The sequence below is a fragment of the Oncorhynchus keta genome, chromosome 25 (assembly GCF_023373465.1).
Source record: "Oncorhynchus keta strain PuntledgeMale-10-30-2019 chromosome 25, Oket_V2, whole genome shotgun sequence".
Classification (NCBI taxonomy): domain Eukaryota; kingdom Metazoa; phylum Chordata; class Actinopteri; order Salmoniformes; family Salmonidae; genus Oncorhynchus; species Oncorhynchus keta.
Genome location: NC_068445.1, coordinates 39,361,679 through 39,380,023, shown reverse-complemented (window position 1 = coordinate 39,380,023; position 18,345 = coordinate 39,361,679). Strand labels below are relative to the sequence as shown.

The window sequence follows — 18,345 nt, the reverse complement described above, 5'->3', positions numbered from 1 at the left end:
GGTGTTCAGGTATTCTGCCACAGAGTATTCTCGGTTTAGGGCCAGATAGCGTTCCAATTTGCTTTGTTTTTTGGTTGATTCTATATGTAACGGATGTGAAACGGCTAGCTAGTTAGCGGTGGTGCAGCGCTAAATAGCGTTACAATCGGTGACGTCACTTGCTCTGAGACCTTGAAGTAGTGGTTCCCCTTGCTCTGCAAGGGCCGTGGCTTTTGTGAAGCGATGGGTAACGATGCTTCGAGGGTGACTGTTGTTGATGTGTGCAGAGGGTCCATGGTTCGCGCCCGGGTATGGGCGAGGGGACGGTCTAAAGTTATACTGTTACATATACAGAGTGTCAAATAGTTCTCTTTTTGCTTTCTCATAATTTGGTTGAGTCTAAATGTGTGTCTGTCCTGGGGCTCTGTGGGGTCTCTTTGTGTTTGTGAAGAGTCCCAGAACCAGCTGGCTGAGGGGACTCTTCTCTAGGTTCATATGTCTGTAGATGAGGGCTTTGTGGTGGAATGTGTGGGCATCACTTTGTTTTAGTTGGTTGTAGAATTGAACAGATTTATTTTAATGGGATGTTGATAACTAGTGGGTGTAGTCCTACTTCTGCTCTGCTGGCATTGTTTGGGGTTTGCGTTGTACACAAAGTATATTTTTTGCAGAGTCTCAATTGTGTGTGTGTCCCATTTTGTGAATTCTTGGTTGGTGAGCAGACCCCAGACCTCACAACCACAAAGGGAAATGGGCTCTATGACCGATTCAAGTATTTTTAGTCAGATCCTAATTTGGATGTTGAGTTTTATGTTCCTTTTGATGGCATAGAAGGTCCTTCTTGCCTTGTCTCTCAGATCGTTCACAGCTTTGTGGACGTTACCTGTGGTGTTGATGTTTAGGCCGAGGTAGGTATAATTATTTGTGTGCTCTAGGGCAACGGTGTCTAGGTAGAAATTATATTTGTTGTCTTGTCTACTAGACCTTTTTTGGAACACCATTATTTTGGTCTTACTGAGATTAGGCCGGGTGCTGCAGACGTTTCTAGTGCCCGCGCCAATTCATTGATATACAGTATATCACAAAAGTGAGTACACCCCTCACATTTTTGTAAATATTTAGGGTATATCTTTTCATGTGACAACACTGAAGAAATGCCACTTTGCTACAATGTAAAGTAGTGAGTGTACAGCTTGTATAACAGTGTACATTTGCTGTCCCCTCAAAATAACTCCACACAGAAGCCATTAATGTCTAAACCACTGGCAACAAAAGTGAGTACACCCCTAAGTGAAAATGGCCAAATTGGGCCCAAAAGTGTCAATATCATTTTCCAGCACTGCCTTAACCCTCTTGGGCATGGAGTTCACCAGAGCTTCACAGGTTGCCACTGGAGTCCTCTTCCACTCCTCCATGACCACATCACAGAGCTGGTGGATGTTAGAGACCTTGCAATCCTCCACCTTCCGTTTGAGGATGCCCCACTGATGCTCAATAGGATTTCGAGGGCATGGAGACATGCTTGGCCAGTCCATCACCTTTAACCTCAGCTTCTTTAGCAAGGCAGTGGTCGTCTTGGAGGTGTGTTTGGGGTCGTTATCATGTTGGAATACTGCCCTGCAGCCCAGTCTCCGAAGGGAGGGGATCATGCTCTGCTTCAGTATGACACAGTACATGTTGGCATTCATGGTTTATCTTGGTCTCATCAGACCACAGGACATGGTTCCAGTAATCCATAGCTTTTGTCTGCTTGTCTTCAGCAGACTGTTTGCATCTTTAGAAGAGGCTTCCTTCTGGGACGACAGACATGCAGACCAATTTGATGCAGTGTACGGCGAATGGTCTGAGCACTGACAGGCTGACCCCCCACCCCTTCAACCCTCTCTCTCTCTCTCTCTCTCTCTCTCTCTCTCTCTTCTCTCTTCTCTCTTCTCTCTCTCTCTTCTCTCTCTCTCTCTCTCTCTCTCTCTCTCTCTCTCTTCTCTCGCTCTGTCTCTCTCTCTCTCTCTTTTCTCGCTCTGTCTCTCTCTCTCTCTATCTCTCCCTCTCTCTCTCTCTCTCTCTCTCTCTCTCTCTCTTCTCTCTCTCCTCTCTCTCTCTCTCTTCTCTCTCTCCTCTCTCTCTCTCTGTCTCTCTCTCTCTCTGTCTCTCTCTCTCTCTCTCTCTCTCTGAACAGTTTCAGAAGACAGAGTGGGAAAATGAAGCATTAATAAGGAATAAGTCTGTTTAATAAGGAATAGAGGTTATTTCTGATAACCTTGATAATACTGGAGCAGATATATGTATCAAAAGATCTCTTGTTTTTGGATCCACTTTTTATCCACTTATGTCTCTTCCTCTTCCTCCCTCCCTCCATCTTTCTTTTCCTCTCTCTCTACCTCTCTACCTTGATTCCCTCCCTCCATCTCTTCCTCTTCCTCCCTCCCTCCATCTTTCTCTTCCTCTCTCCTCCCTCCCTCCATCTCTTCCTCTCTCCTCCCTCCCTCCCTCCATCTTTCTCTTTCTCTTTCTCTTCCTCTCCCCCTCCTCCCTCCCCTCCCTCCCTCCCTCCCTCCCTCCCTCCTCCCTCCCTCCCTCCCTCCCTCCTCCCTCCCTCCCTCCCTCCCTCCCTCCCTCCCTCCCTCACTCCCTCACTTCCTCTCTCCCTCCCTCCCTCCATCTTTCTCTTCCTCTCTCCTCCCTCCCTCCCTCCCTCCATCTCTTCCTCTCTCCTCCCTCCCTCCATCTCTTCCCCACTCCTCCCCCTCCTTCCATCTCTTCCTCTCTCCCTCCCTCCCTCCATCTATTCCTCACTCCTCCCTCCCTCCATCTTTCTCTTCCTCTCTCTCTACCTCTCTACATTGATTCATTCCCTCCATCTCTTCCTCTATTCCCCCTCCCTCTATCTTTCTCTCACTTTCCCTATCTCACTCCCTCACTCCCTCACTCCCTCACTCCATCTCTTCCTCCCTCCATCTTTCTCTTTCTCTTCCTCTCTCCTCCATCTCTTCCTCTCTCCTCCCTCCCTCCATCTTTCTCTTCCTCTCTCCTCCCTCCCTCCCTCCATCTCTTCCCCCCTCCTCCCTCCCTCCTTCCATCTCTTCCTCTCTCCCTCCCTCCATCTATTCCTCACTCCTCCCTCCCTCCATCTTTCTCTTCCTCTCTCTCTACCTCTCTACATTGATTCATTCCCTCCATCTCTTCCTCTATTCCCCCTCCCTCTATCTTTCTCTCACTTTCCCTATCTCTCTCCCCTCACTGCCCCCCCCCTCCCCACCTCTTGCTTTCCCCCTCCAGGCCCAGCTGATAGCCCAGTCTATAGGCCAGGCCTTCAGTGTGGCGTACCAGGAGTTCTTGAGGGCCAATGGCATCAACCCAGAGGATCTGAGTCAGAGAGAATACAGTGATCTGCTCAACACTCAGGACATGTACAATGATGACCTCATACACTTCTCCAAGTCTGAGAACTGCAAAGATGTGAGTCTGTCAGTCACTGAGCGCATACACACACACACACACACACACACACACACACACACACACACACACACACACACACACACACACACACACTTATTGGTTGTGTCTCCCCAGGTTTACATTGAGAAGCAGAAGGGTGACATTCTGGGCGTGGTGATTGTGGAGAGTGGGTGGGGCTCCATCCTGCCCACAGTCATCATCGCCAACATGATGCATGCTGGTCCATCTGAGAAGTCTGGTCGTCTGAACATCGGAGACCAGATCATGTCTATCAACGGGACCAGTCTGGTAGGACTACCCCTGTCTACCTGCCAGACTATCATTAAGGTATCTATCTATCCCTCCCTCTATCTCTCTCTCTCTCCTCCATCCCTCTATCTCTCTCTCCTCCATCCCTCTCTCTCTCTCCTCCATCCCTCTCTCTCTCCTCCATCCCTCCCTCTCCCCTCTATCTCTCTCTCTCCTCCATCCCTCTATCTCTCTCTCCTCCATCCCTCTCTATCTCTCTCTCTCCTCCATCCCTCTATCTCTCTCCCTCCATCAACAGGACCAGTCTGGTAGGACTACCCCTCTCTACTTGCCAGACCATTATTAAGGTATCTATCTATTCCCCCCTCTCCCCTCTATCTCTCTCTCCTTCCCCTCTCTCTCTCCTTCCCCTCTCTCTATCTCTCCTTCCCCTCTCGCTCTCTCTCCTTCCCCTCTCTCTCTCTCCTCCCCCTCTCTCTCTCCTCCCCCTCTCTCTCTCCTCCCCCTCTATCTCTCTCCTCCCCCTCTCTCTCACTCTCCCCCCCCTCTATCTCCTCCCCCTCTCTCTCTCCTCCCCCTCTATCCCTTTATCTCTCTCTCCTCCCCCTCTATCTCGCTCTCCTCTACCTTTATCTCTCTCTCACTCTCCTCTACCTTTATCTCTCTCTCCTCCCCCTTTATCTTTCTCTCCTTCCCCTCTCTCTTTCTCCTTCTCCAACACTCTCTTTCTCTGGTGAGACTACCGCTGTCTACCTAGTGGGTAGTAAAGGACACACACCCCTCTGTTTATCTATTTTCTCTGAATATCTCTCCTTCCTTTCAAAGCCGCGGGAAGTAGGGGGGCTGAGGGTACCGTCTTATAAATCACAATTTAAAAAATATTAAAACCCCCCCCACCCCAAAACATGTTCCCGCAGCCTTCCTTTATTGATCAGCTCTCACTTTCCTCGTTATCTCTGTACACTCTCATTCTCTCTTTCCTCGTTATCTCTGTACACTCTCATTCTCTCTCTTTCCTCGTTATCTCTGTACACTCTCATTCTCTCTCTTACCTCATTATCTCTGTACACTCTCATTCTCTCTCTTTCCTCGTTATCTCTGTACACTCTCTTTCCTCGCTCTCTCTGTACACTCTCATTCTCTCTCTTTCCTCGTTATCTCTGTACACTCTCATTCTCTCACTTTCCTCACTCTCTCTGTACACTCTCATTCTCTCTCTTTCCTCGTTATCTCTGTACTCTCATTCTCTCTCTTTCCTCGTTATCTCTGTACACTCTCATTCTCTCTCTTTCCTCGCTCTCTCTGTACGCTCTCATTCTCTCTCTTTCCTCGTTATCTCTGTACACTCTCATTCTCTCTCTTTCCTGGTTATCTCTGTATGCTCTCATTCTCTCTCTTTCCTCGTTATCTCTGTACACTCTCATTCACCTCACTTTCCTCGTTATCTCTGTACGCTCTCATTCTCTCTCTTTCCTCGCTCTCTCTGTACACTCTCATTCTCTCTCTTTCCTCGTTATCTCTGTACGCTCTCATTCTCTCTCTTTCCTCGCTCTCTCTGTACACTCTCATTCTCTCTCTTTCCTCGTTATCTCTGTACACTCTCATTCTCTCTCTTTCCTCGCTCTCTCTGTACACTCTCATTCTCTCTCTTTCCTCGTTATCTCTGTACACTCTCATTCTCTCTCTTTCCTCGCTCTCTCTGTACACTCTCATTCTCTCTCTTTCCTCGCTCTCTCTGTACACTCATTCTCTCTCTTTCCTCGCTCTCTCTGTACACTCTCATTCTCTCTCTTTCCTCGTTATCTCTGTACACTCTCTTTCCTCGCTCTCTCTGTACACTCTCATTCTCTCTCTTTCCTCGTTATCTCTGTACACTCATTCTCTCTCTTTCCTCGCTCACTCTGTACACTCTCATTCTCTCTCTTTCCTCGCTCTCTCTGTACACTCATCCTCTCTCTTTCCTCGCTCTCTCTGTACACTCTCATTCTCTCTCTTTCCTCGTTATCTCTGTACTCTCATTCTCTCTCTTTCCTCGTTATCTCTGTACACTCTCATTCTCTCTCTTTCCTCGCTCTCTCTGTACGCTCTCATTCTCTCTCTTTCCTCGTTATCTCTGTACACTCTCATTGTCTCTCTTTCCTCACTCTCTCTGTACACTCTCATTCTCTCTCTTTCCTCGTTATCTCTGTACTCTCATTCTCTCTCTTTCCTCGTTATCTCTGTACACTCTCATTCTCTCTCTTTCCTCGCTCTCTCTGTACGCTCTCATTCTCTCTCTTTCCTCGTTATCTCTGTACACTCTCATTCTCTCTCTTTCCTGGTTATCTCTGTATGCTCTCATTCTCTCTCTTCCCCCTGTTATCTCTGTACACTCTCATTCTCTCACTTTCCTCGTTATCTCTGTACACTCTCATTCTCTCTCTTTCCTCGTTATCTCTGTACACTCTCATTCTCTCTCTTTCCTCGCTCTCTCTGTACACTCTCATTCTCTCTCTTTCCTCGTTATCTCTGTACACTCTCATTCTCTCTCTTTCCTCGCTCTCTCTGTACACTCTCATTCTCTCTCTTTCCTCGCTCTCTCTGTACACTCATTCTCTCTCTTTCCTCGCTCTCTCTGTACACTCTCATTCTCTCTCTTTCCTCGTTATCTCTGTACACTCTCTTTCCTCGCTCTCTCTGTACACTCTCATTCTCTCTCTTTCCTCGTTATCTCTGTACACTCATTCTCTCTCTTTCCTCGCTCACTCTGTACACTCTCATTCTCTCTCTTTCCTCGCTCTCTCTGTACACTCATCCTCTCTCTTTCCTCGCTCTCTCTGTACTCTCATTCTCTCTCTTTCCTCGTTATCTCTGTACACTCTCTTTCCTCGCTCTCTGTACACTCTCATTCTCTCTCTTTCCTCGTTATCTCTGTACTCTCATTCTCTCTCTTTCCTCGTTATCTCTGTACACTCTCATTCTCTCTCTTTCCTCGCTCTCTCTGTACGCTCTCATTCTCTCTCTTTCCTCGTTATCTCTGTACACTCTCATTGTCTCTCTTTCCTGGTTATCTCTGTATGCTCTCATTCTCTCTCTTTCCTCGTTATCTCTGTACACTCTCATTCACCTCACTTTCCTCGTTATCTCTGTACGCTCTCATTCTCTCTCTTTCCTCGCTCTCTCTGTACGCTCTCATTCTCTCTCTTTCCTCGTTATCTCTGTATGCTCTCATTCTCTCTCTTTCCTCGTTATCTCTGTACACTCTCATTCTCTCACTTTCCTCGTTATCTCTGTGCACTCTCATTCTCTCTCTTCCCCCTGTTATCTCTGTACACTCTCATTCTCTCACTTTCCTCGTTATCTCTGTACACTCTCATTCTTTCTCTTTCCTCGTTATCTCTGTACACTCTCATTCTCTCTCTTTCCTCGCTCTCTCTGTACACTCTCATTCTCTCTCTTTCCTCGTTATCTCTGTACACTCTCATTCTCTCTCTTTCCTTGCTCTCTCTGTACACTCTCATTCTCTCTCTTTCCTCGTTATCTCAGTACACTCATTCTCTCTCTTTCCTCGCTCTCTCTGTACACTCATTCTCTCTATTTCCTCGCTCTCTCTGTACACTCTCATTCTCTCTCTTTCCTCGTTATCTCTGTACACTCTCATTCTCTCACTTTCCTCGTTATCTCTGTACACTCTCATTCCCTCTCTTCCCTCGTTATCTCTGTACACTCTCATTCTCTCTCTTTCCTCGCTCTCTCTGTACACTCTCATTCTCTCTCTTTCCTCGCTCTCTCTGTACACTCTCATTCTCTCTCTTTCCTTGCTCTCTCTGTACACTCTCATTCTCTCTCTTTCCTCGCTCTGTCTGTACACTCTCATTCTCTCTCTTTCCTCGTTATCTCTGTACACTGTCATTCTCTCTCTTTCCTCGCTCTCTCTGTACACTCTCATTCTCTCTCTTTCCTCGCTCTCTCTGTACACTCTCATTCTCTCTCTTTCCTCGTTATCTCTGTACACTCTCATTCTCTCTCTTTCCTCGTTATCTCTGTACGCTCTCATTCTCTCACTTTCCTCGTTATCTCTGTACACTCTCATTCTCTCACTTTCCTCGTTATCTCTGCACACTCTCATTCTCTCTCTTTCCTCGCTCTCTCTGTATACTCATTCTCTCTCTTTCCTCATTATCTCTGTACACTCTCATTCTCTCTCTTTCCTCGCTCTCTCTCTACACTCTCATTCTCTCTCTTTCCTCGTTATCTCTGTACACTCTCATTCTCTCTCTTTCCTCGTTATCTCTGTATACTCTCATTCTCTCCCTTTCCTCGCTCACTCTGTACACTCTCATTCTCTCTCTTTCCTCGCTCTCTCTCTACACTCTCATTCTCTCTCTTTCCTCGTTATCTCTGTACACTCTCATTCTCTCTCTTTCCTCGTTATCTCTGTATACTCTCATTCTCTCCCTTTCCTCGCTCACTCTGTACACTCTCATTCTCTCTCTTTCCTCGCTCTCTCTGTACACTCTCATTCTCTCTCTTTCCTCGTTATCTCTGTACACTCTCATTCTCTCACTTTCCTCGCTATCTCTGTACACTCTCATTCTCTCCCTTTCCTCTCTATCTCTGTACACTCTCATTCTCTCTCTTTCCTCGCTCTCTCTGTACACTCTCATTCTCTCTCTTTCCTCGCTATCTCTGTACACTCTCATTCTCTTGTAATGGCGTATTCTCTTTTACGTAAGAAAGTCAATTCCAAGGACAGTACACACAGCCAACATCTACAGTGCCTTCAAACTGAACATCTCTCACCTCTGTTAGGGTCTGACTCCTGTCTCTCCTCTCCTGTGCAGGGTCTGAAGAACCAGTCTCGTATCAAGCTGAACATCGTAAGGTGTCCTCCCGTAACCACGGTGCTCATCAGACGACCTGACCTCAGATACCAGCTGGGCTTCAGCGTACAGAATGGCATTGTGGGTATCGCCATGGAGACCATGTGTTATCTAGTGATGTCATGAGCCCCAAACTTACTGGGCACTTGACTTTGTTTGCTTTGAGATCATAACATTTTGTTTATTTGTGTATACTGTGTACTGTATACTGTGTACTGTGTACTGTACTGTATACTGTGTACTGTATACTGTGTACTGTGTACTGTGTACTGTAGTGGCAACCCTTTAAGTGATGGACTCATGCTTTTGCTGAAACTGAATAGCTGAATTTTAGTTCAATTTAAGCTCTGCTCCAGCCTTTCATATTATCTTAAAGGCCCAGTGCAGTCGAAAACATGATTTACCTGTGTTTTATATATGTTTACACACTATGAGGTTGGAATAATAATGTGACGTGAAAATGATGATAATACCCTTTTAGAGTAAGAGCTGTTTGAAAAGACCGCCTGAAATTTCAGCCTGTTTTGGTGGGATGGAGTTTTGGCCTTCCTGGTGACATCACCAGACTGTAAATGAGTTAACAGACCAATAAGAAAGAGTTCCAAACCTATCTGCCAATAACAGCCCCCCCCACACACACACACACACACACACACACTTTGACCACACCCAGAAAGTCCTAGCAAAATTCTTGTTTGAGAAATTCTTCTTTGCTAAAAAGCAATTTAGGTTTCTTTTTGACCATTTTAATTGAAAACAATCACAGTAAGGTACTTAATTATTACCCAGAAGTGATATGATATTGAGATAAAAAAAAAAAAAAAAATGGCTGCATTGGACCTTTCAGCTGAATGTCTGATTGGCTGAAATTCTGAATGGCTGAATGTCTGATTGGCTGAAATTCTGAATGGCTGAATGTCTGAATGTCTGAACGGCTGAACGGCTGAATGTCTGAATGTCTGAACGGCTGAACGGCTGAATGTAATAGTCTTTTATGGACCTTCTCCTCCACACTAACAGATCTGCAGCCTTATGCGAGGGGGCATCGCTGAGAGGGGAGGAGTCAGGGTTGGCCACCGCATCATCGAGATCAACAGCCAGAGCGTAGTGGCCACACCCCACGAGAAGATTGTCCACATCCTGTCCAACGCCGTGGGAGAGGTGAGGTCACAGGGCAAATGTCCTCCTGTGCTTCTAACCCTAGAATATGTTACCAGAGATAAACCAGACTTGTATGAATGGGTTATTACTTTCTCAGCTTATCAAAGCATTCCAGTTTTGCTGCTAGACCTTCAACTATTGTTGGGCTAGGTTTGGGGTTGAGGTTATCCTCCATACCCTCTCAAGGACATTGTTTGAGCCCAAAAACGCAGGCGGAATAGTAGTTTTAAGATTTGTTGTTTTCATTCAGTTTCTAGTCATGCACACCTTCTATAAAATGTGTTGGCGGAACTAGTGGTTTTGGGATTGAAGATGATTGAAGATTTTACGTTAATCCATTTCCATACTTGATATGATTCAAATGTATTTTTTCTAAGCTTTGATATGGTTTTATCAGGTGGTGTGAGCATTTTTATTCAAATGTATTTTTTCTAAGCTTTGATATGGTTTTATCAGGTGGTGTGAGCATTTTTATTCAAATTTATTTTTTCTAAGCTTTGATATGGTTTTATCAGGTGGTGTGAGCATTTTTTAATTTATTTTTATTATTTTAAAAATTGAAGGATTATGAAGACTAAATACACATTGTAAATGTTTGAGGACAGGGTTTTGTTCTCTCTGGATTCCATTAGAATGACGATCGTCATTGAGGCTAGTGTTGACACTAGGGTTGACACTAGGGTTAGGGTTGAGGTTAGGGTTGAGGTTAGGAATGAGTTTAGGGTTGAGGTTAGGAATGAGTTTAGGGTTGAGGTTAGGGTTGAGGCTAGTGTTGACACTAGGGTTGAGGTTAGGGTTGGGGTTGAGGTTAGGATTGAGGCTAGTGTTGACACTAGGGTTAGGGTTGAGGTTAGGTTGAGGTTAGGGTTGAGGTTAGGGTTGAGGTTAGGGTTGAGGTTAGGGTTGGGGTTGAGGTTAGGATTGAGGCTAGTGTTGAGACTAGTGTTGAGGCTAGTGTTGAGGCTAGTGTTGACACTAGGGTTAGGGTTGAGGTTAGGGTTGAGGTTAGGGTTGAGGTTGAGGTTAGGGTTGAGGCTAGTGTTGACTCTAGGGTTGAGGTTAGGGTTGAGGTTAGGGTTGAGGCTAGTGTTGACACTAGGGTTGAGGTTAGGGTTGGGGTTAGGGTTTAGGCTAGTGTTGACACTAGGGTTAGGGTTGAGGTTGGGGTTAAGGTTGAGGCTAGGGTTGAGGCTAGGGTTAGGTTTGAGGTTAGGGTTGAGGTTAGGGTTGAGGGTTAGGGTTGAGAGTAGGGTTAGAGTTGAGGTTTAGGATTAGGGTTAGAGTTGAGGGTTAGGATTGAGACTAGGGTTAGAGTTAAGGGTTGGGGTTAAGGTTGAGTCTAGGGTTAGAGTTGAGGGTTAGGGTTCAGGGTTAGGGTTGAGGTTACTTTGAGGGTTAGGGTTGAGGGTTAGGGTTGAGGGTTAGGAGTGAGTCTAGGGTTAGGGTTGAGGGTTAAGTTAGGGGTTTGAGGCTAGGGTTATGGTTGAGGCTAAGGTTACGTTAGGGGTTTGAGGCTAGGGTTAGGGTTGAGGCTAGGGTTAAGTTAGGGGTTTGAGGCTAGGGTTAGGGTTGAGGCTAGGGTTAGGTTATGGGTTTGAGGCTAGGGTTAGGTTAGGGGTTTGAGGCTAGGGTTAGGTTATGGGTTTGAGGCTAGGGTTAGGTTAGGGGTTTGAGGCTAGGGTTAGGTTAGGGGTTTGAGGCTAGGGTTAGGTTAGGGGTTTGAGGCTAGGGTAAGGTTATGGGTTTGAGGCTAGCGTTAGGGGTTTGAGGCTAGAGTTAGGTTAGGGGTTTGATGCTAGGGTTATGTTAGGGGTTTGAGGCTAGGGTTAAGTTAGGGGTTTGAGGCTAGGGTTAGGTTAGGGGTTTGAGGCTAGGGTAAGGTTAGGGGTTTGAGGCTAGGGTTAAGTTAGGGGTTTGAGACTAGGGTTAGGTTAGGGGTTTGAGGCTAGGGTTAGGTTAGGGGTTTGAGGCTAGGGTTAGGTTATGGGTTTGAGGCTAGGGTTAGGGGTTTGAGGCTAGGGTTAGGTTAGGGGTTTGAGGCTAGGGTAAGGTTAGGGGTTTGAGGCTAGGGTTAAGTTAGGGGTTTGAGGCTAGGGTTAGGTTAGGGGTTTGAGGCTAGGGTTAGGTTAGGGGTTTGAGGCTAGGGTTAGGTTATGGGTTTGAGGCTAGGGTTTGAGGCTAGGGTTAGGTTAGGGGTTTGAGGCTAGGGTTAGGTTAAGGGTTTGAGGCTAGGGTTAGGTTAGGGGTTTGAGGCTAGGGTTAGGTTATGGGTTTGAGGCTAGGGTTAGGGGTTTGAGGCTAGGGTTAGGTTAGGGGTTTGAGACTAGGGTTGAGGCTAGGGTTAGGTTTGAGGTTAGGGTTGAGGGTTAGGGTTGAGAGTAGGGTTAGAGTTGAGGTTTAGGGTTAGGGTTCAGGGTTCAGGGTTAGGGTTGAGGTTACTTTGAGGGTTAGGGTTGAGGGTTAGGGTTGAGGGTTAGGATTGAGGTTAGGGTTGAGGGTTAGGAGTGAGTCTAGGGTTGGGGTTGAGGGTTAAGTTAGGGGTTTGAGGCTAGGGATAGGTTAGGTTAGGTTAGGGGTTTGAGGCTAGGGTTAGGTTAGGGGTTTGAGGCTAGGGTTAGGTTAGGGGTTTGAGGCTAGGGTTAGGATGGAGGCTAGGGTTTAGGATTGAGGCTAGGGTTTAGGGTTGAGGGTTAGGATTGAGGCTAGGGTTTAGGGTTAGGATTGAGGCTAGGGGTTAGGGTTAGGATTGAGGCTTGGGTTAGGATTGAGGCTAGGGTTTAGGGTTAGGGTTAGGATTGAGGCTATGGTTTAGGCTTAGGGTTAAGATTCATAACTATGATCAGCATGACTCTTCACCTCTGACTTTCTCTCTCTTTCTCTCTCTGTTCCACAGATCCACATGAAGACGATGCCAGCTGCCATGTACCGCTTGCTAACTGCCCAGGAGCAACCCGTTTACATCTAGAACCGACCTCACCTTCTGACTCTATCCTGACCCCTGACCCCCATCATCACTGCACCCTCTGTGTGTGAGGCAATTCCTCCCCCTCTCCCCAAACCGCAGCTCACCATTGGAGAATGAAGCTTATATAGCCTTATGAGTGGACCTATCATGTGCTCTGGATTACTCTCCAATCCGATTGTTTTGCTGTGGAGAGTAGAGGTGGGCTGTACCAGACAGCTTGTTCAAGCCCCTCCCATCCCGAGGGTCGTTTCCTGCCCTTCTCTCTCTCTCTCTCTCTCTCTCTCTCTCTCTCTCTCTCTCTCTCTCTCTCTCTCTCTCTCTCTCTCTCTCTCTCTCTCTCTCTCTCTCTCTCTCTCTTTCTCTCTTTCTCTCTCTCTCTTCCTCTCTTTCTCTCTTTCTCTCTCTCTCTCTCTCTCTCTCTGCTCTCTGCACTCATCTGATATGTTAGCGTTACCTCTGTGTTCTCCCACAACACAAACAAGAAGAGAAGGAGTGTGAAACCTGCTGATTATAACAAGTGTTACCACTCTGAACAACCAATCACATATTCTTCCTCATAACATTCCACACCTTCCAGTTAACATTAACGAGAGTCGAGGCAGAGGATGAAAGACTCTGGTAGCCCACCAGAACAGATGAAGAAAACTAATCGTTTCCAACTTTAGTTTTTCCCTTTCTTTTGTCTCCAGTATGTTTTTATGGCTGAGATTTGGGCTGATTTATCCAACATTCCAAGCTGCTTTATCTCTTCTCTATGCCCAGACATCTGTTATTGTCTGAACTCACCTCATCCAGAGGAGGTACACTATCAATCAAATTCAATCTAATGTATTTCTAAAGCCCTTCTTACATCAGCTGATGTCTCAAAGTGCTGTATAGAAACCCAACCTAAAACCCCGAACAGCAAACAATGTAGATGTAGAAGCACTACACCCACTCAATGATTTACAACCTTCAAAGGAATCCATGTTCCCTTACAAAAACATACACGTTGTCCAGGAAAACCAGTTCTACAAGCCCGGAGACTCGGCGCTGCTCCAGTCACGTGCACGGCTGATATCGGTCTATTCACATCCAGTCACGTGCACGGTTTATTCCCACCCTGGAAAGAGCAGGGGAAGATCTGGATCATCAAACCGCCATATGCCTCTGATGGAGCAACGGGGTGATGGACTGTCTTTGTGCTTCCTGTGAAAACAGGTTGTAGCTGAATACTGTAGTACGATAGTTCACCAGGGTTTCTGCTGAAACAACACATCCATCTAAATCAGAGGATAGACAGCAGATTCCCCAGACTGAAGCACCAAGTTAAGCGTCTGCAGTATTTATGCGAGACCATATTGTAATTGTGTTCATAGTACATAACATATTATAATATAGTGCATTGCATTTAGATCTCAATCTTTATACTTGAAGGATGTTCATCATAGTACAGGAAATGGGCTATTATTTTGTTGTTTAAAAAAAAAACATAATTATGCTTTTATTTTTAGATGTAATTTTGTCTGGCAGATGTGATGAATTGAAGGTACTTTGAATCAACATAATCTCGCAGTTCTCTGGTGTACTTTTATTCACCAATGATCAGTGATCTGCTGCATGAAGGGGCTAGACTACAAGGGGTTAAATAGGCTACAGTAGGGCTCCCCAACTGGTGGCTCGCGGTTCATTTTACTTGGCCACCCAGGTTTTCCACATCAACATTTTTATTTATTTATATATTTATATACACTACCGATCAAAGGTTTGGACACGCCTACTCATTCAAGGGTTTTTCTTCATTTTTACTATTTTTTACATTGTAGAATAATAGTGAAGACATCGAAACTATGAAATAACACATATGGAATCATGTAGTAACCAAAAAAAGTGCTAAACAAATCAAAATATATTTGAGATTCTTCAAATATCCACCATTTGCCTTGATGACAGCTTTGCAAACTCTTGGCATTCTCTCAACCAGCTTCACCTGGAATGCTTGTCCAACAGTCTTTAAGGAGTTCCCACATATGCTAAGCACTTGTTGGCTGCTTTTCCTTCACTCTGCGGTCCGACTCATCCCAAACCATCTGTAGTGGCTTCCTTTCCTCTTTACCTTAGCCACTGCCCTAGCCTGAAGCGGGGTTGTTTCGTACGCATACAGTTCACACTCAAGGTTTCCAAACGACCAAACATTCAATGAGATCCAGGGATATGGTGCAACAAAAATTCTTCTTCTTATATCTATCAAAAAAAAAAAGATTCTCCAATCAACTTAAATCAGAGATTACTTGACATGGAAAATACATAATATGACCTGTTTGTAAGTCTGTATGGTCAAAAAACTATACCGCTCCCGCGTCTAGCAGGGACTCTCACTTCCCGAAGGCCCAACTTCCTGTTTTTATTCTAACACACCTACCACAGTACAATGAATGGGCAAGAGGCGGGGCCAAAAACTGAATTACAATAACAACAAATGAATATATCTCAATCAGGTAAATATAAATCATAAAGGTACGTATATAATATTTCATCATGTACATTAATATTTAATATATTTACACAAATGTACATGGAGCTCTGTATGTTCTGTCTTTTTTATACAAATATGTCCAAATCGTCTCTAATACCATCTCAGTTTGGTTGAGGTCGGGGGATTGTGGAGGCCAGGTCATCTGATGCAGCACTCCATCACGCTCCTTCTTGGTCAAATAGCCCTTACACAGCCTGGAGGTGTGTTTTGGGCCATTGTCCTGTTGAAAAACAAATGATAGTCCCACTAAGTGCAAACCAGGTGGGATGTCATATTGCTGCAGAATGCTGTGGTAACCATGCTGGTTAAGTGTGCCTTGAATTCTAAATAAATCACTGACAGTGTCACCATCACACCTCCTCCTCCATGCTTCACGGTGGGAACTACACATGCGGAGATCATCTGTTCACCTACTCTGCGTCTCGTGGCGTTTGGAACCAAAAATCGCAAATTTGGACTCCTCAGACCAAAGGACAGATTTCCACCGATCTATGTCCATTGCTCTGGTTTCTTGGCCCAAGCAAGTCTCATCTTATTATTGGTGTCCTTTACTAGTGTTTCCCCTGAACAGTTCATATTGAGATGTGTCTGTTACTTGAACTCTGTGAAGCATTTATTTGGGCTGAAATCTGAGGTGCAGTTAACTTTAATTAACTTATCCTCTGCAGCAGAGGTAACTCTGGGTCTTTCTTTCCTGTGGGGGTCCTCATCAGAGCCAGTTTCATCATAGTGCTTGATGGTTTTTGCAACTGCAGTTGAAGAAACTTTCAAAGGTCTTGAAATGTTCCCGGATTGACTCACCTTCATGTCTTAAAGTAATGATGGTCTGTCGTTTCTCTTTGCTTATTTGAGTTGTTCTTGCCATAATATGAACTTGGTCTTTTACCAAATAGGGGTATCTTCTGTATACCACCCCTACCTTGTCACAACACAACTGATTGGCTCAAACTCATTAAGAAGGAAAGAAGTTCCACAAAGTCACACCTGTTAATTGAAATGCATTCGCGATTACTACCTCATGAAGCTGGTTGAGAGAATGCTAAGAGTGTGCAAAGCTGTCATCAACGCAAAGGGTGGCTACTTTGAAGAATCTCAAATATATTTTGATTTGTTTAACTCTTTTTTGGTTACTACATGATTCTATATGTGCTATTTCATAGTATTGATTTCGTCACTATTACTACTTGTACTGTATATAAATATTTCTTTTTTGGGGGCATATAAGACTGTAAAAACAAAAACAAATCAGCTCCAAGTGATTTTATAAGTAGTCCCACGCAGAATAGAGAGATATAATGGCTTCCGAAAGTATTCACCCCCCTTGGCACTTTTACTATTTTGCTGCCTTACAACCTGTATTTAAAATAGATTTTTTTGGGGGGGGGTTGTAATCATTTGATTTACACAACATACCTACCATTTTGAAGATGCAAAATATTTTTTGTGGTTAAAAAAAAAATTAAGACTAAAAACTTGGAAACCTGAGCGTGCATAACTATTCACCCCCTCAAAGTCAATACTTTGTAGAGCCACCTTTTGCAGCAATTACACATGCAAGTCTCTTGGGGTATGTCTCTATAAGCTTGGCACATCTAGCCACAGGGATTTTTGCCCATTCTTCAAGGCAAAACTGCTCCAGCTCCTTCAAGTTGGATGGGTTCCACAAGTGTACAGCAATCTTCAAGTCATACCACAGATTCTCAATTGGATTGAGGTCTGGGCTTTGACTAGGCCATTCCAAGACATTTAAACATTGCCCCTTAAACCACCAAAGTGTTGCTTTAGCAGTATGCCTCGGGTGATTGTCCTGCTGGAAGGTGATCCTCCGTCCCAGTCTCAAATCTCTGGATGACAAACAGGTTTCCCTCAAGAATTTCCCTGTATTTAGCACTATCAGTCATTCCTTCAATTCTGACCAGTTTCCCAGTCCCTGCTGATGAAAAACATCCCCACAGCATGATGCTGTCATCACTATGCTTCACTGTGGTGTTCTCGGGGTGCTGAGAGGTGTTGGGTTTGCGCCAGACATAGCGTTTTCCTTGATGACCAAAAAGCTCAATTTTAGTCTCTTCTGACCATAGTACCTTCTTTCATATGTTTGGGGAGTCTCCCACATGCCTTTTGGTGAACACCAAACGTGTTTGCTTATTTTTGTCTTTGAGCAAGGGCTTTTTTTCTGGTAACTCTTCCGTAAAGCCCAGCTATGTGGAGTGTACAGCTTAAAGTGGTCCTATGGACAGATACTCCAATCTCAACTGTGGAGCTTTGCAGCTCCTTCAGGGTTATCTTTGGTCTCTTTGTTGCCTCTCTGATTAATGCCATCCTTGCCTGGTCTGTGAGTTTTGGTGGGCGGCCCTCTCTTGGCAGGTTTGTTGTGGTCACATATTCTTTAAATGTTTTAATAATGGATTTAATGGTGCTCCGTGGGATGTTCAAAGTTTCAGATATGTTTTTATAACCCAACCCTGATGTGTACTTCTCCACAACTTTGTCCCTGACCTGTTTGGAGAGCTCCTTGGTCTTCATGGTGCCACTTGCTTGGTGGTGCCCCTTATTTAGAGGTGGTGCAGACCCTGGGGCCTTTCAGAACAGGTGTATATATACTGAGATCATGTGACACTTAGATTGCACACAGGTGGACTTTATTTAACTAATTATGTGACTTCTGAAGGTAATTGGCTGCACCAGATCTTATTTAGGGGCTTCATAGCAAAGGGGGTGATACATATGCACACACCACTTTTCCGTTTTTATTTTTTATTTTTGAAACAAGTAATTTTTTTCATTTCATTTCACCAATTTGGACTATTGTGTGTATGTCCATTACATGAAATCCAAATAAAAATCAATTTAATTTACAGGTTGTAATGAAACAAAATTGTTAGAACACCAATGGGGGTGAAAACATTTTTCAAGGCACTGTATGTGATTGTAAGCGAGGTTTGAAACTATTATGTTTTTGTCAAATATTACATCTGTTTGGGCTTCTTGGGGTCAATTTGCAGTCTACAAATGATTTGTAATTATGTTCCGGCCCCCTGACCATCCACTCAAGAAGACATTGGCTTGTGCCTGAAGCTCGTTGATGATCCCTGGGCTACAGTGTTTTGAGACCAGCATATTATAGCGAGAACTGATGATTTATAGGGGTTCAA

At 44.9% G+C, this 18,345-nt stretch overlaps 1 protein-coding gene across 3 annotated transcripts in view; it reads left to right on the top strand.

The window, feature by feature from the left end:
- Positions 1–14,504, top strand: part of LOC118377182 (amyloid-beta A4 precursor protein-binding family A member 1-like) — a 179,278-nt gene extending 164,774 nt beyond the window's left edge. For all 3 annotated transcript variants that reach the window (XM_052479306.1, XM_052479307.1, XM_052479305.1), the window contains exons 9-13: positions 3,256–3,435; positions 3,553–3,765; positions 8,511–8,630; positions 9,570–9,710; positions 12,604–14,504. In XM_052479306.1, coding sequence (XP_052335266.1) covers positions 3,256–3,435; positions 3,553–3,765; positions 8,511–8,630; positions 9,570–9,710; positions 12,604–12,675 — 726 coding nt within the window. In that variant the 3' untranslated portion in view covers positions 12,676–14,504. The remainder of the gene's footprint in view (positions 1–3,255; positions 3,436–3,552; positions 3,766–8,510; positions 8,631–9,569; positions 9,711–12,603) is intronic.
- The last annotated feature ends 3,841 nt before the right edge of the window (positions 14,505–18,345 follow it).